Here is a 24,455-nt window from a genome sequence, read left to right as displayed (position 1 = left end):
CGGAAGTGAGAGCGGACCACAAAAGATAAGCGCCAAAACAGACAGTGGAGCGGCAGCTGCTGCCGCTCCGCTGCACGCCCACGCGACTCGTGTGGTCCGTGCGCACGCAGAATTTGTAAAATAAACAACCGCGGTACATTTTCGAACAGGTGGATTCGAAAATCGCGTGGAGAGAATGCTGCCATGCAAATAAATGTCGCGCTACCTACGGATCGATATTTTCAAAGATTTGTTTCGCTTTTAATATGGCAAGCACTTTGTGAAATTAACCACAATACCTTGCTGATCTCGTCAAGGAGCATCAAACATCACGCGAACTCCGGTCATCCTCGCAGCGGCTTTTGGATAACCATTGAACCAAGACGGTGACCGCATCGCGCGCTTTCAGATGAGCTTCTGCGGCCGTCTGGAACGCTCTTGCTTCCGAAATGAGGAAGCCACTGGAGCTATGCACTTTTAAATCATCTAGATTGAAAACTCATTTCTTTAGAACTGCTTCTTGTTTTTAGCTCCTTGTCCTTCCTACCGCACCTCCGATTAGCACGGTTGGCTACGTACAGTGCGAAAGAAGTTCAACATACACACATAATGTCTCCGTAGTGAGATTTCACAAGCTCGCCCAAGCTTCTTACGGTTGAGAATCGAGTCTTCCAACAACTCTGTGTTGTAGTAATAATAATGATTGTGCATGCGAGTTGGTGGGGAGGGGGGTTACTTGACAAAAACTCCCCTCTGCTGACAAAATAGTCCCCGTAGCATGGGCCGAACTACATTGTGGTTGCCCACCCAAGGCTTTTTCAGAAGGAGTTCTCAATCCGCATTGCATTCGCGATTCGGGGGGGGGGGGGGGGGGCGGCACTCAAAGGTGCGCTATGGCTCTTCGGTTAATGTCCACGTAAGAGAATTAGAACAATTTGTGAATGGTTTCCCCATTGAAAGCGTAAAAATACAAAAAATCCTCGCTGCCTCTGATTAATTTTTTATATTTTGCTCTTATTGTTTCTTCATAATCAAGGTTTTTTTGGGTTAGATCGCGTAAGTATAAATGTGTCGGCACCCTCCACCACCAGACCACAGCCAGTGAGGTTTGTCACGTGAACAACGCGCCAACAGCACTTGCGCCAACAGTCTATTAAAGGCTACACGGGGGAGCTCTGTCGTGTGTGGGAGTGGGGAGGCAGAGTGTTAGTGGTGACAGCGCTAGCGGTGACAGCGCTGCGCTCCAAACCCGCTGACCCTCGATCGATTCTCGCTCACGGCCAACACCCAGTGACGATTATCTGAACCCAGTCCTGGTTCTCCCCTAGGTCGACTCAGCCTCAAGCGAGTACCTGGTGCGGTGTGTAAACATCGCCACTGGGGAGACAAAGGCGGCCGGGAATGGTGCTGGCCACCCACCCCCTCGTGTACCGTGTCGGCCTTAATAGCTGCTACTCGCCAACAGCACTTGCCCCTACAGTCTGTTTAGGCTACACAGGGGATCTTCGCCTTTTCGGTGGCGATGATGTTGACCAGCGGCCGTCATCGTTGGGGCAATACGAGCGATGCCGGTGGTTGTGGCGATCATTCTGGTGGCGGTGTTGGCGGTGTTGGCGGTGTTGGCGGTGTTGGCGGCGGCTGCGGTGGTCATGCTGGCGGTTGTGCCGGTGTGTCGTGCGGCCAGTGGTGGAGAGATCAGCACCTCGGGGGCGATGTAGTCCGGCGTCCCACAGAACGTGCCCGTCTTGAGCTCTCCGCTGATGTTCTCCTTGCACATGCCGAAGTCGGCGATCTTGACGTGGCCGTCTCGGTCCAGCAGAATGTTGTCGAGCTTCAGGTCGCTGTGGGATAGGGGGACGCATTGGCATCAAGTTCAAGTTCAAGCGAGCGTTCACAAACCTTCACGAGTCACCCGAAGCAGTCACAAGCTGTCACGAACCACCCCAACGAGTCACGAGTTTTCACGAGTCATTCATGAACGACCACAAGCTGTCATGGACAGTCAACCCACCACGAGCAGTGCCGAGTAACGCTACGGTGGTCGTGAGAATCGCGAACTTTGAATAAAATCAGCGAAATATTGCAAATTTAGTCGGTAAGGGTAAGTAAGAAAATTTGTTAATGCGCACTCTTATGGAGTCCAGTCCATCAGGAATACGCAAATGGCTTCCGAAAGATTAGATTGGGCGCTTCATTTATTTTCTTCAAAAGAGAATGCGAGGACGGTGCGTTGGTGCAATGGGGGGTGGGGGGGGGTATATGGTGGTGCCAATGCAAAGTGGTCACCTCGTACTGTATTCAGATTCAAACTGTAAGAAAATCACTTCAGTCACTCGGTTGGTTTTCATCATCGTTTTAGTTTAGTGGGACTTTTAAAAGGTTATTTTACCACTTTTTTTTCTTCTCACATATATATTTTCAAAATATAAATTCGAACCTATTTTTAGGTGGGGCATTATTCCGTTATCGTTCTGTCAACTGTCGTTTTTTTCTTCCCCCCTCCCCGCCCGAACCCTCTGCCGTGAATTTTGCAATAAATGACGACGACGACGATATGAGCTGTCACGAGCCGCAATCACGCCGACGCAAATCGGCCAAACTGACGGCATTAAATCGATCACAGCGTCCGGCTAGCCGACGCAACCATCGTCCCGCGCGCGTTGAAACCTAAGCGGTGGCACACGCTCGTGGCGTCACTACTGCAGGGCGGAACATTCTGAGCTTTACCGATAGATCACGCGATGTAGGTGCAGGAACTGGAGCCCCGACACGATCTCCGCTCCATAGAAGCTGCAAGTGGAGAAGAAGCGGAAACAAATGATGACGCCTTCCGTAGGGTGACGAGATGCGCGCACGTGCGTCATCGTACGGAACGGGATCGGACTCGCAACGCGCACGAGCGAGGGGCGAATTCACAGACGCACACACGGGTAATTTGAAGAGACAGTGAAAGGCACAACAGGAACCGACGGCTCAACCCCCCCCCCCCACCATGCCTTGAGATTCACATGGCTCACGAGCTAAATATCTTTTGTTCTCTCCCCGTGTGTCTCCCGTGTGTCTCCCGTGTGTCTCCCGTGTGTCTCCCGTGTGTCTCCCGTGTCTCCCAACCTCCGATTAGCACGGTTGGTCACATACGGTGCGCGAAAGAAGTTCAACATACACACATTATTATTATTATCATACGAGCTCATTAAAAGAGCTGAGCAGCATCTGTTTTAAGACAGACCTGTTGTGCATAGGGGTAGGTAACCAACTATGCATCGATTAAAATTGTTTCTAAATCTCACGGTGCAAGTATCAAACAGCGCGTGTGTGAGAATCGACTTTCGAATTCGTAGTTGCTACTTCGTGAACAGCACTTGCCCTAACGGCCTTTGGAAGGCTGCACGGGGGCATCCATAATACAAGTGACGTCATCACATCTCTCCCTCTAGGAAGGCTTTCTCCACAAATCTGGCTGTCGCCTGATGAAGCTGGTTGTAATTACCGGCAAAACATCATACTCAGATTGTAAATGTTGTGGCTTTGCTCTCCCAACACACCGATGTGCTGTACCAGCAACCAACTGGCACGTCCTGGAGGCTGCCACGCTCCACCGCGGTGCCAGCAAAAAAGCAAACCGATTGATAAGCCCGACTATTGCCACACACACACACACACGGCAACCGCACGTACGTGGCTCGGGCGATGTCAAATCTACCCTTCTCCTGAATGTGGAACATCAAGTCTCCTCCGTTCAGGAACTCCATCACGAAGAACAGGTGCTCCTACACACACGGCACGCAACACACAGCGAGGTCACAGTCGTTTAGAAACCAAACAAAACTTTTTTATTTTTATATTACAAGGTAAGGGCCACCGTGCTATGCGGCTCTTTTTCAGACGTGACAGGCGCCCCCGAAACGATAGCCCAACGAAGTGGCTTATCGCGTGGGAATGTACAGCAGCCAAATACTCTAAGCGCAGGTTGGTTGGAGGGAAAAACTGGAGAACCCAGAGAAAAATCCACGAGAACGACGGGAAGAACACGAAAAACTCCGACACATACAGCAGGCGTCAGGGTCGGGATCAAATCCACAACCTCATGTATACCAGGCGAGGGAGTCAACATCTCCTAGTCACCGTGGCGGCCCACAGAACGCGTGTGTCAATCCTAGTTATATATCCCACGCGTGGCTTTTCCGCCCCGATTTCCTGGCAAGATAACTCGAAAAAAAAACTGGCCCTGAAGTAGCTCTCGGCGATATCCTGGCTTCATATCTGGGTTTGGGCCGCCTGCGATTCAAATCAGATTTTTTTTTTATGGTGACCCAACTTCTAGAGAAATAAACCACCTCAAGTTAAACCGAGGGCTGCCGCAGTGTAATGGTTAGCGCGTTCGACTTGTAATGCGGTGGCCGCCGGCGGTTAAAATTAAATCGTGGGGCAAGTTTTGTGCGCCGTGCCGGCCTTCATCGGTGCCCGCTAACAGCACTCGCCCCAACAGTCTATATATGTAAGGATTCTTTGTCTTTGTATGTGGCTGCATGTGTATAGATGCGGCTGTATGAGGCTTGCATGTGGCTGTATGTGTCCATTTGCATCCATACGCATCTGTATTGGTGCCTGTATGTGGCAATGATACAAGGCGTGTCTTGTCCATATGTTTCCACACGTCTACGTGATTTGTTTACCTTTCCTATACTTTGCGCTCCTATCGTGTGTTTGTACCGTTTGTTGCTGCAACGTTCTGACCCGCCCCCTTACTGGACGTCTGTGAAGAAGAGCTTCATAGCTCATCGGATTCCTCCTGCAGATTGAATACAGATGCTGATTCTGTGGCTACATGCGTCTATACGTGGCTGTACGTGTGCCGTGCCAGCCTTCCTTCACAGGCACTCGCCCCAACAGGGAAAGGCTACACGGGGGATCTTTTGTCTTTTGTACGCATGTACGTAGCTGAACTTCTTTCGCACCGTACGTAGCCAACCGTGCTAATGGGAGGTGCGGCTATGTGGGTGGAGGAGGGAGCCGTAGTGTGGCGTTTAGCATGCTGCGCTACGAACCCGGGGACCAGAGTTCGATTCCCGCTCACGGTCAACACCACTGACGGTCCTGGGCCTTCCCTAGGTCAACCCAGCCTCAAATGAGTATCTGGTGCGCCGTGTAAACATCGCCACCGGTGAGACAAAGGCGGCCGGGCGTGGTGCTGGCCACCCCACACCCTCGCACGCCGTGCCGGGCCTTCGCACAAGTGCTACGCGCAAACAGCACTCGCCCCAACAGTCTGTTACAGGCTGTACGGGAGCAACCTTTGTCTTCGTGACGGGGGGGTGGGGGGGGGGTGGGAGACACCTCGCACCTCGCTCTGGAAGGCGCAGAAGAGGTGCGTGAGGAAGGGGTGAGACCAGGCCAAGGAGAGGACGCGCTTCTCCACCATGGTGCACTCCACGTCGTCGTCCATCAGCACCACGGCCTTCTTGAGCGCCTTCACCGCAAAGTACTGCTGGCGGCCCTTCAGCTCTGCCAGCATCACCTGGCATGGAACAAAGGCAGGGGGGGGGGGGGGCACGAGACCGTTGTTCGGGGGAGTGCCGTTTGGCGAGTGGCCATACGTGTGTACGCGCACGGATGTACATACATACATACAAAACAAACATACAAGCTTTTCATATGTCCATACGCACGCGAAGAGAAAGATTCCCCCGTATAGCCTCAACAGACTGTTGGGGCAAGTGCCGTTAGCGAGTAGCACTTTATGAAGGCCGGCACGGCACACGATAGGGAGGGCGAGTGGCCAGCACCACGGCCGGCCGCCTTTGTCTCCCTTAGTGGCGATGTTTGCACACCGCACCAGGTACTCATTTGAGAACCTGTTGCGGCGTGTAGTCGATCTAGGGGACGGCCCACGACCGGTTCAGATAATCGTCACGGGTGTTGGTGACCGTGAGCGGGGATTGAACTCGGGTCGGCGGGTTCGTAGTGCAGTGATGTCCGCTAGCCGCTGCACCACCGCTCCCCAAAAATGGAACGTACAATGTGCAAAATGGCACATAAGCAAGCTTATGCACATTAACAGAGATGCACGCACGCACACACATTCAAGGGTCTAATCAACCCATCATCACCACCACCACGCCGGTGGAATAAATCAGATACCGCCCAGTGAGGCTGTATCGCTCGCTGCAGTTACGTGGCGCGCCGCGGCGCATCGTCATTTGCAGCGATAGGGGCATGGGCCTGGAGCGGCATTGTCGTGACGTGCGAGTGGCGGGGCGAGCAGAGCGAGGCATCAGCGAGTGGAATGGAGCGGCGGTGCGGGGACTGGCGTGGCACGCGAGCGGTGCGGCGCGCAGCATTGGATCGCGAGCGGTGTGGTGTGTGGTGTGTGGAGTCCGGTGCGTGAATCTGCATGGCATGTTAATTGTGTGGCGGGCAGCATTGGGTTTCAACCGGGAAAGCGGAGGGGGAGTGGAGCGGTGGCGTGAAAACGGCGTGGCGAGCGAGCGGTGCGGCCGTGGCGGGCGGCATGGGGTGGCAGGAAGCGAAGGGCGCAGGAGCGGTGCGCGGGTTTCTGCGTGGAGCACGGGGGTGGGTGCAAATAATGAGTACATATAGACGCCACGGGGGTCCACACACCTTGCCGAAGCTGCCCTTGCCCAGGACTTTGAGCATCACAAAGTCGTTGAGGGTGACCCTGCGCAGATCCTTGCGGAGGCTCGCGACGCGGCTGGGCGGCACGGGGGCGCGCGGGTCGGTGTGCGAGTCCCACGCCTTCTCATAGTGCCCGTCTACTAAACACAGGAAATGCACGCACGCATTTAGCAATGGGTTCAACCCGCGGGGGTCTTTTCCCCGTTTCCTCGCTCGCACCGCTCACGTCAGTGCCGTCTATTCAATTCTATTTCATCCGTCCGATGTATTTCCGAGTCGCGCGTCCTTCAGGAACCCAACGGAAGCTCGCGGGGGCACGCGGAGCGAAAGAGAGTCTGGGCGCCGTGCTCGAAAAACTGCGACGACGCCGACGGCAGAGCCGCGACGAGCTGCGCGGTTTTATTTTTGGATGCTCGTCAATCCCCCCCCCGGATTTGCTCAGATTGCTCAGCGTCAGCGGAACACTGCGGTCACGTCAATTAAAAGAGAAAAAAAGGCGCCATGTGCGCGTGATGGATTAACCGTCCGGATTGCAGCGTTCTGACAATTTTCAGGAGAAAAATGACCGAACCGGCAGCAAAGGGCAGCGATACGGAGGATCTTCCTCTGAAAAAACAGCCGGGAGAAATGCATTTCCACGAAATACGCGAATCGATTGTTGGACGGGCAGAACTGGAATGTACAATGTTGTATTTGCCAGTTGATTAAACTATAGAGGGCAATTAATTAGAGTATAGAGGGCAATTGATTTGAGTACAGAGGGCATTGCTTGAATGAAAACTGTAATCAACGGGACTCAATGAACGAGTGAGTGAGCGGGCACAGCAGGGTCAAGCGCTGGCTGGGAAAAGTAATTTGAGAATTTAAGCGCAAAAACACCGAGAAAGTTGCAATCATCTCTTCCCATCTGCCACGACACGCAGATCGGAAAACGCAGCCTCGGAGAAAGGACGCACGGCACCGCAGTTGATTAAAAAAAGCGTGGCGGAATTACACTGAGAATCAGAACGAGGAAAGCGCACGGAATCAGAGGACAAAAGAAAAAACTTTTTTTTAACTAAACTATTTTTAGTTTTACCAGGGAAGGTCCACTTGAGCTGTCAAGCTCTTTTTCGAACGTGACCCCGGCTATCATCACGAACAGCTCAACGAGGTGGCTTCATCACGTGAACATTTATAGCGGCCAAAAAAAACTCTGATCGCATGTCGATTCTAAATGTGGGGGGAGAAAAAAACCGGAGGACCCGGAGAAAAACCCACGCGACCACGGCGAGAGAGAGAGAGTGAGACACGCAAACCTCCTGCACACACAAGCGAGGTAGCCAACCAGAGACGTCGTATAGACTGTCGTTGATCAACGGTTAGACGGGCATGGCCAGGGGGACCAATTGCTGGTGGAGAGAGTGGCCGACGCACGAGACTGGCGAAAGGGAATTGGCAGCCAGAAGCTTTCAGGGCGCCCGCACAGCGACGAGGTGGTCTCACGCGGGCAAGGAGGGAGACGGATCGTGGCATCACGCGACCGCCAGGGACGGTGAACATCAACACGGCAGGGGGGGGGGGTCTCTCTCGTCCGGATGTGGACGGAACCTGACTGACGATAATGATGATAGATGATAATAACGATGCTGCTCATGATGATGATGATGATACTTCTGCTGCTGATACTGATATCCCTCCGACGTGTTAAAATGCTGCTGATCATAATACCCGTTGCTGCTGCTGTTGTTGACAACAATGATATATCTGTTGCTGCTTCTGCTGATGAATGATGATGCTTATGTTGCTGCTGCTGATTATCATAATTAGCATAGTTGGCTACATATGGTGCGCAAGAGCAGTTCAACATACGTACGTAACGACAGAGGTACTCTGCTCAGAGATCCAATGGGAGACTCTGCCCCCCCCACACTCACCCGCACTGAGGCGTTTGGTTTCCGTGCCCTGGTAAATATCCACGGTGGGATCCCGGGCCGTCTTCTCTCTGTCCCTTTGGGATCGGACCTTTGGGAAAGAGCGGAGATTCAGTTTCAAGTTAATCACAACGATAATTCAGATTTATAATGCGCTTTCTTCCATCCTAGGATCCCAATTAACTATATTGAACCGGCTGAGAACTCAAAGAGACGGGAACGAGCCTCAGTTGCCGATAGAGGTGACACTTGCCACATGTCGTGCCAATGGAGTAAGTTGCGGTGTACAATTTGTATCGAATTTTCGTAAATTTTCGAGCCCGACGCCGGCACACAATTGGCCTACTGTCGCGAACGACCTCCAGGGGACCGTGAACGTCCATTCCGAGCGAAGAGCGGTGCCAAGTATCATCACGGGCTACGACACCCGCAGCGTCAACGAAGGCGGCCCCCGTGTGCCGATTCGAAACCGCGAGGCCTCTGCGACGAGAGGCGCTGGGGGCCACGTCACCAACGAGGGCGCGTTAGGGGGAGCTGGCAGTGGGAACAAAAAACTTCCACGTCTTACAAGACGCCTGGCCGTTGTGGAAGGGTACGGCTAATATACCCTCTCCCTCAGAGCGCCCTGTAGCGGGAGGACTTTCCGCCAACGGTGGCGCGAGGGAGAAATTTCAGGGTTGCACCTTTTACATTCGACAACCGCGGAACCCCGCGAGACCTGAGATTTGTCTCAAGCCGTGCAAAAAAATCGCCACGCGTCACCCCGGCGTGTCTCGTTATTCGATTTTGTTCATCCTCGTAGGAGCGACTCAAACAAAGTCGCCCCGATCTCGTAACGTCGCAGCATCTAAGCAGGCTTGAGCCTGGATAATGCTTAGATGGGTGACCACCACCGCACGTAGAATAGGTGCTGTAGGCCGCTGGAGACATACGTTGTCAGCAGAGGGTATTGCAAGGCGAAAAAAAATCTGCATTCTCCTTCGTCTATTGCTCCCCGCCTTCATCAACCGGTACTTACCAGTCTGGCGAAGTATGGTCGAATAGCTGCCACAACACGTACGGTGTGGGGACATTCTAGATTTGAAGCTTTCGTGACTGCAAGGATTCCTATTCTTAGGTTTTGTCGGTAAAGTCACGTAGGTGTGGGGAAAGCCTCATCCAGCAGTGGTTTGACAAAAGGGCCAAAACATGTGGGTACATACATGCGAACATACATAATACTTCATATGTCCATACATACACAAAGACAAAGATTCCCTGTATAGCCTTAACAGACTGTTGGGGCAAGTGCTATTAGCAAGCACCTATGAAGGCCGGCACGGCACACGAGAGAGTGGGTGGCCAGCACCACGCATTTGTCTCCCCAGTGGCGATGTTTACACATCGCACCAGGTACTCATCGAGGCCGAGTCAACCTAGGGAAGGCCCAGGACCGGTTCAGATAATAGTCACCGGGTTCGTAACGCTGCGTGCTAACCACTACACTTCCCGCTCCCCGATACATATTCACAACACGTGGGTCCGCTCACACGTATACACATTTGCATACGCGAACACACACACCAAAATATTTACCGAATGAGCGCTCTCAATCTGAGCCAACGCTTCGGCCATGAGCTTCTGGTTGATGCCACACAGGTTGGCCACCTTCTTCTGACACTTGTGGTGAACATTCATGGAGCACTCTGCGGAGCACAGCGACGCAGCGACGTTTACACAGGGGCGCCGTGGCCACGACGAGGCAACAGAAGACAAAGATACCCCGTGTAGCCTTAACAGACTGTTGGGGCAAGTGCTGTTAGAGAGGGCCTATGAAGGCCGGCACAATACACGAGGGGGTGGGTGGCCAGCGCCACGCCCGGCCGCCTTTTATTTCCCGAGTGGCGATGCTTACACGCCGCAGCAGGAACTCGATTGAGGCTGAGTCGACCTAGGGGAGGCCCAGAACCGGTTCAGATTATGGTTGGACAGGAATCGAACCTGGGTCGCCGGGTTTGTAGCGCAGCGTGCTAACCGCAACATTACCACTGCCCACGACGCGGGCAGCGCGCACACACACACACATCTAAACCAATCCCTCTCCTCCCCACTGATCGTGGCCCCCTCTCGTCAGAACTTATAAGCCAAGCAAAGGGTTGACAGAACCTGACGGTTTTCACGCTTGGATGGCAGATTGCCCGGGATTAACAAGGAGATGTCGTAGGCCCAGGCTGTAAAGTGCCCAGTAGATGGCAGTACAACATCGCTTGCAGTGGCTAGGAGATGTTAACTACCTTGCCTGGTATACAGGAGGTCCTGGGTTCGATTCCGACCCTAACGCCTGTATATGTGGAGTTTGCGTGTCTCTATCTCTCTCTCTCTCCCGGTGGTCGCTGGGATTTTTCTCTTGGTCCTCCGCTTTTTCCCCTCCACATTGAGAAACATGCATTTAAGAGTATTTGGCTGCGATACATGTTTACACGTGATAAGCCACTTCGTTGAGCAATCATTTGTGGCCAGGTCGCTTCTGAAAAAGAGCTATACAGTTTCGATTTAAAGCTTTCGTGACTGCAGGGATTCATAAAACATAATAAAATAATATAATTTTATTATGTTTTATTTTTATTATTTCCCTTCTACGTGACTTTACCGAAAGAACCAAGAAGAACAGCTATACAGCTCAGTGGGCCTTACCTGGTAAAATAAAAACAGATTTGTTTGAAATAGTTTAGGTATTTATAATACGGAACTCCTCTTATCTGCGGTCATATCACGGGCAACCGCGATTATCCGTGGTAGCTGTAGGGTCCACCAAAACTCGGTGGTTCTATTTAGTCTGACTATCCACGGCTATCCACGACTTCACCCACAATGCACAGCAAGAGGTCTCCCTCACAAATCGCCATTATTCCCGCGGATAAGAGCAGTCACCCCCGTGAACAAGAGGAGTGAACTCGTGGATAACGCCACGGGTAATAGGATGCACGATATCCGTCCCCATAGCAAAGCGGATGAGAGGAGTTCTCCTGCGTATCCTTGTCAGTTTACATACGAGTGCAACGATCACCATGAACCTATGATGATGGTGATTCTTGAACAAAATTTTACACTGATGTTTTTTAAAAGTAATTTGTCCAAGCAAACTTTTTGTTTTTTGGAATTTATTATTGCTTACGTGCGTGCACTATTCCCTATTTCTTCTATCACGTAGTTGGTTTTGCTCCAATTTATGTTTGGTCCATTGCTGTGCTTTAGTTTCGTTTGTTCTGCCGGCCTCATTTCGGTGACACAGGGTGCCGCCGCACTTGCAGATGAGACCCCTATCCTGGTATCGAGTTCTCGCCCTGGTTAGACAAAATAAAACTTGAAACGGCAACGAGTTCACGAATTTTTCCGAGATTTGAGAAGTCTGGGTGCTGAAGATTTCCTCCCAGAAGCTGAACATCCCATAAGCAGGACCCTCGTGAACGAATTTTGAGACTCGGTGAGGCTTTTGCCCGAGAGATTAAGGGGCATTACATTGTTGTAGTGTAATGAGAACGAATGTTTAAGGGGCATTTATACATTTAAACAATCATTATTGGAGCGGACCAAGTTGCACAACGATTAGCGCACTGCCGCTATAAAAAGTGACCATCCCGTTCCTGGCTGACATCAGTGGCGAATGATTTTATGAACCAATCGTTCCCCACCCCCACACTGACCAGCGTGGTGAAGTATGGTCAAACAACCTCCATCACTGACACGGCGTGCGATGCGCAATGGTGGGCTGTAAATTCATTAAAATATTTCATTTCATTATTTCACTGGGCTTTAAAAGGTTTCGCATCCTAAGCCATTTCTCGCGAATAATAATAACAACAACAACATATTCACATGGTAATGATGCAATATGAATGCAAGGCTGTCTATATGCATTGACCAAAGTTGCCTGGCTGTAACGCGAGATCATTGTATCCATTCATGTCCTTCCGACTCTGAGTCGCGGAGGCAAGCGCTCCGTATCGATCAACGCAGCGCAAAACGAAAAAGTCACAACGGGGGGAGGGGGGCGGCCGCCGTGAGGGAGCCCTAGCCAGTCCCCGGGTCCCACTTCACGTTCGTCTGCCGGGGTCACGTCAGAGGTCGCAAACGGGTTTGATTCCTTACTCGTACCCGTATTCGGCCGCACCAGGGTCGCAAACGGGTACCCGTACCTGGCCGTACCCGTACCCTACCCGTACCCGGCCGGGTACGGGTAGGGTACGGGTATCGGGTACCTGATTGCGACCTCTGGGATGAAGCCATGTTGCAGGTGCGGGTGGGTTGATTTTAGGAACTTGAATTGTGAGAAGAGACAAGACGTTGGGAAATGAGTGACACACAGTTACTCACCAGTGACTCACGGCCTACCCGTACCCGGCCGCACCAGGGTCGCAAACAGGTACCCGTACCCGTACCCGGCTGGGTACGGGTAGCCGGGTATCAGGTAGGGTACGGGTATTGGGTACCCGGTTGCAACCTCTGGGTCACATCTAGAGGGCACCGAGACCGTGACTCTCTGGGTTCTTGGGTACTTAACACTCCCCCACCCACCCCACCGCTACGCCTTTGCTATAAATAAAATAAAAACGCGGATAATTTATCTCATGGCTCTGGGTTCAATTCCCCCGGGGGAGGAAGAAATTGATCTCATGGCCCTCGCGTGACCAGTTTGACTCTGAGCCCAGGCGACTGAAAGTCATGACTGCACTACGCTCCGATCAGTCTAAAAGTGGTCTGTACAAGCTGACTTGCGCCATGGCTAATTCGTTTTTCGATATCGATTTGTATTTTCGTGATGTTTTCAACTCCTCTCTCTCTCTCACGTGACACAGTCGTTTCTTTTGTTTTTTGCCTTAATATCCAGAAGAGATTTTGTTTGGGTTAGATCGCGTAAATATAAAAGTGTCGTTAAACCCGCCACCGCCAATTGGTAAGGTTTGTCACGTAAACAAAACGTACTAATTAGTTGCTTAGTTCCATACACCGGTTGTGTGTTGAGAGTAAACCCACAACAACATTGACAATTCGGGTACGGTGACGTTTCGCCGGTAATTACAACAACAACCAGCCTCATCAGGCGACAGCCAGAGTCGTTGAGAAATCCTCCTCCTGTATCGGTCTTAAACAGAGCACGGTAAACGTGATGTCATCACTTGGGGGGCAATCAGGTGCGAAAGACTCCGTGGCAATCTTTTATTAAATTTTTGTAACTTTAGCGAACCAGGTCAGTCACTCTTGCATGCGAGAGTGACCGACCTGGCGTGAGCAGGAAATTGCAGGGCCGCCCCTTCACCTCTCTTTACCTACATATCTGGGATGTTGGGGGGGGGTGGGGTGGAAAGGAGGGGGACATCGCTCGCGAGGAATGACTAAATCTTCTTCAGAAGGGAAGGGAGGTCGACACGTGGATGATTTGGGCAAGCACAGAAGGCCCATTTCTCAACACTGCCAGCGGCACGAGAGAGGACTGAACCTTAACACCCTTGCGCGCTTTCACCGTGAGTGCCACCCAGCTACGATGAGACCCCTTTGTCGAGCGAGCGCGCGGACCCCGGGGGACCCCAGAGGCCGTCTGACCTGCGCACTGCAGGCCCTGCCGGACGAGTCCCCACAGCAGCGTCCCGCAGTGGTCGCAGAACGTGGGGCTCATGTAGTTCTTCACATCGAAGCGGTGCGGCATGTCGATCTTGAACCGCTCCTTGTGGAACTGCGGGAGGCCGCGGGGGAAGAATCGGTTACCGCGGACGGAGCTGGTTCTGGGGCACGCCTCGCACGAGCGTAGTTCTGGTGCAAAGCAGTGCAACGCTTTCATCATGGCACTGCTCGGGGCTGAAGGCGAGGGGAAGCTGTCGATACGAGCGCACTGCTACGGATGTAAGCGCACCTGACCCCCCTTGCTCCATACAAGACTTTGTGACACTTGACAACCTGGATTAAGCGGTCGCCTGGATTCCAAACAGGATCTCAGCTGTGCCAGTTCGGTGCTCAGACCTCCGCGGCACCCGGCCACCCAATTTATTTCTCATTCTTAGGATAAAATAGATTTCAAGCATTTTCAATATTTGAACGCAACATTAGAGTGATTTTTTTACTTTAAACGTGTTTATTTCATGATATGTACAATTTTTTTTTTATCAGGTAAGGCCCACTGAGCTATGTAGCTCTTTTTCAGAAGCGACCTGGCCACAAATTATAGCTCAATGAAGTTGCTTATCACGTGGAAAAGTACAGCAGCCAAATACTCTAAACGCATGTTGATTCTAAATGTAGAGGGAAAAACTGGAGGGCCCGTAGAAAAATCCACGAGACCACAGGGAGAACATACAAACTCCACATTTCCAGCAGGCATCAGGGTCGGGATCGAACCCACGACCTCCTGTATACCAGGCGAGGTAGTTAACATCTCGCCGCACACAGAGTCTAAACGTCTATCTGATTTCCTGCTCAAACGAGCATCAAGTTGTTGCGCGTGTCCCGTTCACAGCCATGCAGAGCCAAGGGTTAAAATTCCAAATTCCCATAATGAGGCAAGTCAATCCCAGGAACTACCACTGTTGATTTCCCTCACAAAGTGGTACCTATTTTATGGACCCCCCGTGAGAATGATTGACCGAGTCAACCGCCCAACCAGGATTTTAACTCACGGACCTTCCGACGGCGAGCCGCTCGCCCTACCGCTGAAGACACCTGGCCGGATATTTTTTGTTGTTGCAAAGCTGGTTTCAAATGAGCAACCCGCCAATTTCGATGGCGAGAAATTACCCGAAACAGCGCACCACGATAATCATAGTTGCCGATCGGGCCGAGAACACCATCTTGTCACACCTGGGAGCCCAGGTTTAATTACACAGGTGGCTGAACGCTGGGCTCAAAGCCAAGGATTCTCACGGCAACTGGCGGCCGAGAGCCACGGGAGCTCCCAGCCACCTGGGCCCACCTCTCGAAAAATAACCGGCACTAAAACGAAACGCTCAAGGAGTTCTGAGCAACACGCCTCGCAGCTCGCGCGCAAAACGCCACGCTCATTATCGCGGAGTAAATTGGCGGCAACGGCACACGTAAGGAACAGCGAGCTATTAAAATGAGAGAGACGGGTCCGTCGGAATATGGTCGGTGCGAGCGGGAGGCTGCTACGAACGGCAGGCAAAACCGGCGGTAGCTCACAACCCTTTCTGAACCTGCGGACCGAAACCTCGGAATTGTTCGGCGGACAACCATGCAGTATAAAAATAAAAATACACGATGGTGTTGCGGTGCCGCAAGTTTGGAACCACCGGGGTTCAAGTCAAAACAAAGTGACGACATCCCTTATGAAGGATCGTGTCACGTATACGTGCGCACAAAGGAAAAGCGCGTGCGAACGCGTAACACGTACCAGCGTGTCGCGGCTGTTCTTGGCCGAGCCGGTGCACTTTGCGATGACAAGGTCGATGCACTTTTTGTGAATGACGGCATTGCACTCTGCACACAAAGATAACAAAAACACAACGACAAAAACACAACGAGCGTAACTTTCAAGGGGTGCCAACGTAGTCAAAGTTGAGGGTGAGCTGCCCCTGCCCTAAGAAACGTGGAAATCCCGGCAATGGCTCAAGATCTTCAATAAAGCGGAGGATGTCTCAACACTCACATATTGTGTAAAATATCTGTGGCGATAATAATGACAATGTATTCAAGAATCATCATTTACAGCCCCTTTTCGATTTGGCCACGTGGGTTGCTTGAACATACTTCACCGAGCTGGTCTGTCAGGCTCGCCGCTCACATGAGCCGTGGCTGGGAATCGAACACAGGTTGTATACGTATGTTGAACTTCTTTCGCAACGTACGTAAGCCAACCGTGCAAATCAGAGGAGTGGGGGATGGACAACAAACTTTCCACAAAAAACAGTTTTAAATAAATTAGTTTTCAATATAGATGATTTAAAAGTGCATAATTCCGGTGGCTTCCTAACATCGGAAGGAAGAGCGTTCCAGACGGCCGCAGAAGCACATCTGAAAGCTCGCGATGCAGTGAACGTCTTTGTTCGATGATTAGCCAAAAGCCGTTGCGAACATGACCGGAGTTCATAGTGCAGCGCGCTAGCAATAGCACTGCCGCTCAACTCCTCTTAACAACAACTTAAAGATAGCGACCAATTGTGGATTACAGCTACTTACGTCGACACTGGTAGCCTTGTTTGTTGAGTCCCCTACGCAACACAACAAACAACAACAACAACAAACACAAGAGCTTAATTGTGTAATTTTTTTTTCAAAACTTTCGTGACTGCAGAAATTCATATTCTTTGGTTCTTTCGGTAAAGTCACGGAGAACCAAAGAATACGTCAATTGTGTGTTTCGCGGACCCACATAAGTGGCGTAACGAGGTTGGAATGGTCCCTGGTGATTGAAGAAAAAAAACGTGGTTAGGCGTGGGCGGTGCTCGTCCCTATCACTCATTCATGAGCAATGCATCTCGCAAATCGGTGCTTGCAAACAATATCTTATCCAAGACATTATAAGCTGCAGACACGTGTCATAGATTTCCTGCAACGTTCGTGAAAGAGCTTCACGTGGCTCATCGTATTCGTCTGGTCTAAGCAGAGATTCTGACAATAGATTCCGTCTCTGTTGCTGTTGTACGTGGGTCTGCGACTCTGAGGAACCAATTTGTTGTTCTCACATGCAAGAGTTGCTGCGATTGGTTGGATGAGGTCACATGGGTGTTCGTAACAACACAAAAGCACAAAAATATTGTGAAATGCTCTGGTAGTATCTGCATTGGCGTCCTCTGGTCTAACACTGTTTGAGGCTAGGCTCTAAAGAAAGCCGGCTCTGGTGTGGACCAATCAGTTTCAAAGACAATGCATCATCATGTACAACCAGAGCATGTTTTTGTTGTGTTTGCATGTTCACCACAAGTATCTGTGGTTAAAGCAGACATGACTCCTTGCAAAAGGTTTCAGTTGGGTGTTTTAACATCTTAACACAACTGTGCTATTGCCAGAAAGGGTAAAACCTATTCTTATATGTTGATACTGCCAAGGGAGGTCCCATGACAAACACACACACACATTCCCAAACAACACACACAGATACACGTCACGTCCACGCGTCCAGGAATCCCCACGCCTATCCCTTAGCCGTCACCATTATTCCTTCTCGCTTTATATAGCCCTGGACGTCTGTACGTTACGCACGCACGCGGGAGAATGATGTGCGCGTATGCGCAAATTAGCCTTTTAACATCGATCCAGGGGGTGCGGGGGGTGGGAGTGTACGCACCACACAAAGTCGCGACACACGGAGCAGAACGTCGGCTGCCGGAAGAACGTGGCCACGAACTCGTGGCCCTTGACCTCGTGCACCTTGGGCAGCTTGAAGGCCCCGCGCCTCTTGTTCAGTGTCGCCAACTCGGCCATGGGGGACATCAGGTCTGCGGGAGGAAGGGGGTGGGGGGGGTCAAGGGTTCGTGAACGACACGAGAGAGCGGGATTAGGGGGGGTGGGTGTACGGACGTGCCGCCGTACTTTTGTCCGACTTGATCGGCCGGGTGTTTTGTCGGTCCCACTGGATTGACGGATGAAAGGCCAGGTGCCGTGTCCGTCACTTCTTCCTTCGTGCCGTCGCGAGTACGACAGGTTCGCTCAAACGTCGGCTCGCTGGATGTCGCCGCCGCCGCTGCCTGTACGTACGTTGAACTTCTTTCGCACAACCATGCTAATCGGAGGTGCGCGGGAAGGACGAGTGAGTTTCTAATCGAGATTTAAAAGTGCATAGCTCCAGTGGCTTCCTAATATCCGGAAAGAAGAGCGCTCCAGACGGCCGCATCTGAATGTGCACGATGCGTCGACCACCGTCTTTGTTGGACAGCCAGCCAAGAAGCCGCTGCCGCCGCGAGGCTGACCAAAGTTCGCGTGACGGTTGACGCTCCTCCACGAGATCGCAACGGTACCGCGGTTAATTTGTGGCTAGCACTTGGCGTGTCAGGAGTGCGACCTTTCGAACGCATTCACACGCGCGGCCAGACGCAAAGGTCCTCGTCGACCCTGCGATTCTAATGGCGATGACGACGGGGCCACTTGACAGCGTGCACGTTGGCACGTGCATGTGAATCCCTAACTGGATACAGGGACTATCTCCTCCCTCCCCCACCCCGGGCACTGTGTTAAGTCGTAGGGGTTGTTTGACTCGTAAAGTATACAAGCACTTAAGTGCACGCTTATTGGCAAGTACGTAACTGCACTCGCAAAGAAGCATGCGCATACCAGGCATGTAACAATTCTGCCTGCCCCAGCGTCACGGTGGAAAGATGTTAACTACCTCGCCTGGTAAACAGGAGGTCGTGGGTTCAATCCCGACACCGACGCCTGCTCTATATATTTAGAGTTTGCGTGTTTTCCCCGTGGTCGCATTAATTTTTCTCCGTGTCCTTAAATTTTTCCCTCCAATGTGCATTTAAGGTATTTGGCGGCCTATACATTTCCACGTGATAAGCCACTTCTTTGAGCTATAATTTGTGGCCAGGTCGCTTATTGATAAAGTGATATCTAGATAATTGGGCCTTACCTGGTAAAATAAAAAAAGTGTATAGTTATATAAAAAAAAAATTATGAAATGTCACAATTTGGCATCACGATTCAATTCTGGCAACAGATTTTTTTTCTTCTCTTTGACACAATTGCAATTCAAACCGACAGGTTGTCAGGATATGTCTCAGTAGGTTCGTTCTGTAATGTTGCTCAACATTACAGAACGGTGGCGGGTTTAACGACACATTTTATTGCCGCAATCCAACCCAAATAAACCTGTGTTAGGGATTAAAACGACATCTACCCGAGTCACCAAATAAGACAAACAGGGTTTTCCAGTTCGCCAACAGCGGGTGTGTTCAGAACGGGTTCGGGCAAATAGTTGAACACGTTGCATTATTCATTCAAACTGCATCAGCCACGCCCCGAACTGTAGAGGATTGCTAATGCGGGTTGCCTCTGCGTCTCTTTGCATGTATATAACAACAACAGCCGCCATTCAGCACTAAGTGGCGGTGACATCACCATGGCGCCGACGCCTGTGCCAGGCCAGGTGCACTTTGAGGCCACGTGAAGTGTCAAAGGATTGCCGACAGGCTACGGGACAGACCCAGGTGCCATGGGTTGACTGACTGAGATGACTGGCAGATGTACCAGCTGTGCCCCCTACTATGCAACTTGCTGCATTTTATCTACCCGACACTACTCGTTGGTGTTGTGAGCAGTCACTCCTCTGCCCTCCAACAGCCTCCAACTGGCCAGAAGCATTCTTCACGAGCCTCCTCCATAGAGGCTAATATTGACACCGCTGGTACCAGTCTTTGGCAAGTCCACTCAGCTTCACATCCTCCTGTACCGAATCAGTCCATCTCTTCTCCAGCCCATGTTGTTCCCGTTTAGCCCCCTCTATCCGGCCGAACAAAAGCTGCTTGGGCATGAGGTGGCTGGTCACATGGGCTACATGACTCAGCCAACGCAGCTTTACCTGCCAGAGGAGCTCACAGATCGTAGGCAGGCTAGCCTGAACGTTTCTAACTGGCGCAGATGTTCCATGAGAGGGGTCCACGTTTCAGAAGCATAGAGAAGAAAGGGCATGACTGTGGCCGAGAATATCCGAAGCTTCGTGTGGAGCGACAGAGCAGGTAGCTGCCACGCAAAATGACGCAACCGATGAAAAGATAATGCCGCCCGACTGATTCGGAGTGAGACCTCTGCTGTAAAACCGGAGCAGGTCAGAAGCACACTGCCTCGGTATTGAACACTCTCCACAACTGCTCCATTACCAATGGGGAGTTGAGGGGGTGGAATGTTTAATGGCTCAAAATATCCAGGCAGGTGCTTCGTTTTAGTGCGGCTAATGGTAAGACCCCACCGCTTAGTGGCATACTCCAAGCTCATCAGCAGCACCTTCAACTCCTCCTTTGAGTGAGCAGCAATCACCAGATCATCGGCATACATAAAATGGCGATGTGTTTACACAACGCACCAAGTACTCATGAGGCTGAGTCGATCTAAGGGGAGGCCCAGGACTGGTTCAGATAATCGTCACCGATGTTGGCCGTGAGCGGGAATGGAACTCGTGTCGCCAGGTTTGTAGCGCAGCTACGTACCCAAACCCACCCACCCCCCCACCGGTCTTAGAACCGCGCAACCAACCGCACGGGCCGCCTGCTGTGTCTGCCCGCGTGGCCCCCCCCCCATCCCTCTCCCGTTGTCCGTTTGTCCGTCCGCCGATGGTTTTCAGCGTTAGCGCGACTCAAAATCGCCCCCTCCACCCCCCCCCCCCCGACAGATACCCACACCGCGAGCCCCCAGCCGGCACTCTTGAAGAGCCGCGCCGCCCCGACTCCAGGCACTTTGCTCGTGCAGGTGCACACGCTCGCCGCAATCATGGCGTGCGGCCCCCCCCCCCCCCCCCCTGCACTGAAAGAGCGCTGATTTGAAGGCAATTGGAAATTGATTACAATTAGCGGCGGTGATCCGCATGCGAGCTTGAATGCTCAGGGGCAGGGGGGCGCGGCTGCCATCTCCGACGTGCGCACGCGGCCGCGTAGGTAGCGACGTTCTCGCGGCAACTATTGTGCAGAGTTTCTTCCCCCCTCCCTCTCTACGCGCTGCAGAAGCCCTTGCTGCGTTCGCTCGTCGGTTCGTTTCTCAGTCCGCTTGTCCCGGTGAGAGTCGCGACGTCGGCGTGTTGATTAGTGGCGGTCCAAACCTCCCTTTCCCTGGCGACAGACACCAGCACGACTACACTATACACTACACACTACACTATACACTATACGCATACTCTCGCTCTTCCTTGGGAATTCCCAGGCGTTCCCAGGCTAGATTTTTTACCTACGTGACTTTATCGAAAAAACCTAAGAATATGAATCCTTGCAGTCACGAAAGCTTCAAATCTAGAGTTCCCAGGCTAGCCGAGCGACACAGTCCCGCCAGCGTGTCTTGTGCCGTGCCCCGGGGTGTTCGCCCAGTGCTACGTCACCATTCGTAACATCGAGTTCCAGCCCCTTGCCCGTGAGGTCACTGGGGTCATGGAGCCGGTGCACAATGCTAACGAGCGCCCATCCCTGGGGGGGGGAGGGGTGGTTCCAGTGCCTGGCCTGCGAGAGATCCGAATGAATTGCTCCGTGTCGCCGCAACACTTAGAGCAGCCCAACGTGTCATCGCAGCACTTACAGCGGTCCAAATGAGGGATTGCAATCCGAGGAAAAGATACCGAAAAATAAAATATTTTGCACGAAAGATTTCTGCCCCAACTCGAGCCCGCCGCGAGTTGACCGTGTGAACCAGCGTGACCCCCGCACGGCAGCACGGTAAAGTAACGTAGGGGAAAAATAAATAAATAATGAAATAGTTCTCGACGTTTCGGAGGCAACACAAGTCTCCGTCATCAGGTGGGACCGTCACAGCCAGATTTACTGTAGCAAGTGAGGAAATTCCTCCCCGTAGAGGGTGTTAATTCTAGATTTGAAGTTTTCGTGACTGCAATGATTCATACTCTTAGGTTTTTTCGGTAAAGTCACGTAGGTAAAAAATAAATAAATATATATTTTTTTCAATTGCTGTGACGGTCCTACCTGATGTCAGAGACTTGTGTTGCCTCCGAAACGTCGTGATTAATTTTATTATTTATTTAATTTTCGGTTTAAAGCTTTCGTGACTGCAGGGATTCATCTTCTTGGTTCTTTCGGTAAAGTCACGTAGAATGGAAATAATAAAATAATAAAAATAAAACCTTATTGAATAATTCTCAGTGAGAATTATTTATACGTGACTCGGCGAGAATTATTTCTACGTGACTTTACCGAAAGCACCAAGAGGATGATATTTATTTTCCGCCTACGTAACTTTACCGAAAAAAACCTAAGAGTATGAATCCTTGCAGTCACGAAAGCTTCAAATCTAGAATTAATGGGTAGGGGGGGGGGCCAATCGCCGCCCCGCTCTGGCTCCCCTCCCGCTCGCGCGCCCTGTGGGACGCCGTGACCTAGCCCGAGCGGCGCTATTGCCGTTCCACCCTGCCGAGTCAGTCGAGGGGCCAATGAGAAAAAGCAGAAAAACGCCCAAAGCGCACTCGACGGGGTAACGAGCGCAATCCGTGGCCGGGAGCGGCAAATTCACTCGGCTTAAGAGGGCGGCGTCAGCCGGCACGGCAGAGACATTAACTCCCTCGGGCCTGCTAAGCTGGAGGTCGCTGGGTTCGATTCCGGACCCTGGTGACGCCTGTTGTTTGAGCATATTTGGAGTCTGCGTATTTTCTCCTTCTCTCCCTCTCTCTCCCCGTGGTGGTAGCGTGGATTATTCTCCGGGTTCCTCCGGTTTTGTCGCCCACCCATCCCCACCCCCCCCCCCCTCCACATTTAGAAACAACGCCGCGCTTAAGATTATTTGGACGCTGATATAAATTCCCCACGTGTGATGACATAAGCCGCTTTGACGAGCCATTGTCACGTGTGGCCAGGTTCGAGGGTCGATGGGCACCCAGGTAAATTCCGTGCCATGTTTTCCGAAACGAGCATTGCTAAGTGCTGCCCAAGACCACGGTCCCCGAAATTTGACAAATTGGAAAATAATTACTTCGCAAATTCACTTCATTTGGTGAAAACTCCACAGCCAGGCAGCGAAACGGCGCCTTCATCATCGCCTTCGCGCGAGAAGAGCAGCGCGAACACCCATTTCACTTGATTGACGGGAGTGAGGAGGAGAGAGAGTGCAAGCGAGAGAGCAGCTCCTGCCACTTAAATTTCTCTCTCTCTCTCCGCGGTAATCGTTTCGCCCGAGCAGCAGGTGCGAGCGACTTGACCGCGGGAACACTCGAGCGATGCCAGCGGAGCGACAGCTCGCCGAGAGCACGCGGCCTCCACTTCACAGCAGAGGTCGCAAACGGGTTTGATTCCTTACCCGTACCCGTACCCGTACCCGGCCGCACCAAGGTCGCAAACGGGTACCCGTGCCCGGCCGTACCCGTACCATACCCGTACCCGGCCGGGTACGGGTAGCCGGGTATCGGGTAGGGTACGGGTATCGGGTACCCGGTTGCGACCTCTGCTTCACACGGCCCCCGCCGCCACACGAGAGCGAGCAAGGCGACACGGCGCTCACCCGTCACCGCCGGACTCATGGGGCACTGGAGGAGAACGCGCCCGCAATCTGGCAGCAACGCCGCGCTTCGGCACCTTTTAAGCGCCACACTCGGTCGCGTCCGTCACCGTCTTGACACTCGGTCGACGTGCAACGTTGCGTTGTCGCGATATTTATTGGATGACGCGAGGTGCGTGCGCACGTGTGTGTGTGTGTGTTCGCCGGTTAGAAACATTTAGGCTGTCCTGCCTACGATCCATCCTGGGTTTCACCAGGCTGGATTGTGTGAGGAGCTCACAAATACTTGAAAGATCTGGGCAAAATCCCATCGGTGAGCTCCTCCGGCAGGCAAGGCTGCGTTGGCTGGGTCATGTAGCCCGCATGCCCAGCCACCGCATGCCTAAACAGCTTTAGTTCGGCCGGATCGAGGGGGCTAAACGGGCGTGGCATGGGCTAGAGAAGAGATGGAGTGATTTGGTACAGGAGGACGTGGAGCTGAGTGGACTTGCCGATGACTGGTACCAGCGGTGTCAAGATCGGCCTCTGTGGAGGAGGCTCGTGAAGGACGCTACTGGGCAGTTGGAGGCAGTCGCCCTCCAACAACAACGGACGGCGGAGGAGCGACGCTCACAACAACGAGCGGAGCGCCGGGTGGATAAAGCACAGCAAGTTGGCACAGTAGGGGGCACAGGTGGTGCATCAGCCAGTCATCTCGGTCATCTCGGTCAGTCGACCCGTGGCACCCGGGTCTGCCCCGTGACCTCCTTCCAGCGGGCGTTCGACACTTCACGTGGCCTCAAGGTGCACGTGGCCTGGCACGAG

The 24,455-nt window shown here is 52.3% G+C and overlaps 1 protein-coding gene across 6 annotated transcripts in view; it reads right to left on the bottom strand.

The window, feature by feature from the left end:
* The window catches only part of LOC144947244 (protein kinase C delta type-like), a 98,529-nt gene that overhangs the window by 4,896 nt on the left and 69,178 nt on the right, over positions 1-24,455 (bottom strand). For 5 of the 6 annotated variants that reach the window (XM_078876461.1, XM_078876463.1, XM_078876462.1 and 2 more), the window contains 11 exons: positions 17,800-17,950; positions 16,692-16,723; positions 15,907-15,992; positions 14,109-14,238; positions 10,104-10,213; positions 8,532-8,619; positions 6,601-6,755; positions 5,324-5,497; positions 3,658-3,749; positions 2,707-2,769; positions 1,682-1,820 (listed from right to left, as the gene is read on the bottom strand). In XM_078876461.1, coding sequence (XP_078732587.1) covers positions 1,682-1,820; positions 2,707-2,769; positions 3,658-3,749; positions 5,324-5,497; positions 6,601-6,755; positions 8,532-8,619; positions 10,104-10,213; positions 14,109-14,238; positions 15,907-15,992; positions 16,692-16,723; positions 17,800-17,950 — 1,220 coding nt within the window. The remainder of the gene's footprint in view (positions 1-1,681; positions 1,821-2,706; positions 2,770-3,657; positions 3,750-5,323; positions 5,498-6,600; positions 6,756-8,531; positions 8,620-10,103; positions 10,214-14,108; positions 14,239-15,906; positions 15,993-16,691; positions 16,724-17,799; positions 17,951-24,455) is intronic. The other variant, XM_078876460.1, reaches the window with a different exon arrangement.

This window comes from Lampetra fluviatilis, chromosome 44, assembly GCF_964198595.1.
Source record: "Lampetra fluviatilis chromosome 44, kcLamFluv1.1, whole genome shotgun sequence".
Lineage (NCBI taxonomy): Eukaryota > Metazoa > Chordata > Hyperoartia > Petromyzontiformes > Petromyzontidae > Lampetra > Lampetra fluviatilis.
Note: the sequence above shows the minus strand (reverse complement) of the source record. Positions and strands in the feature narration are given on the sequence as shown.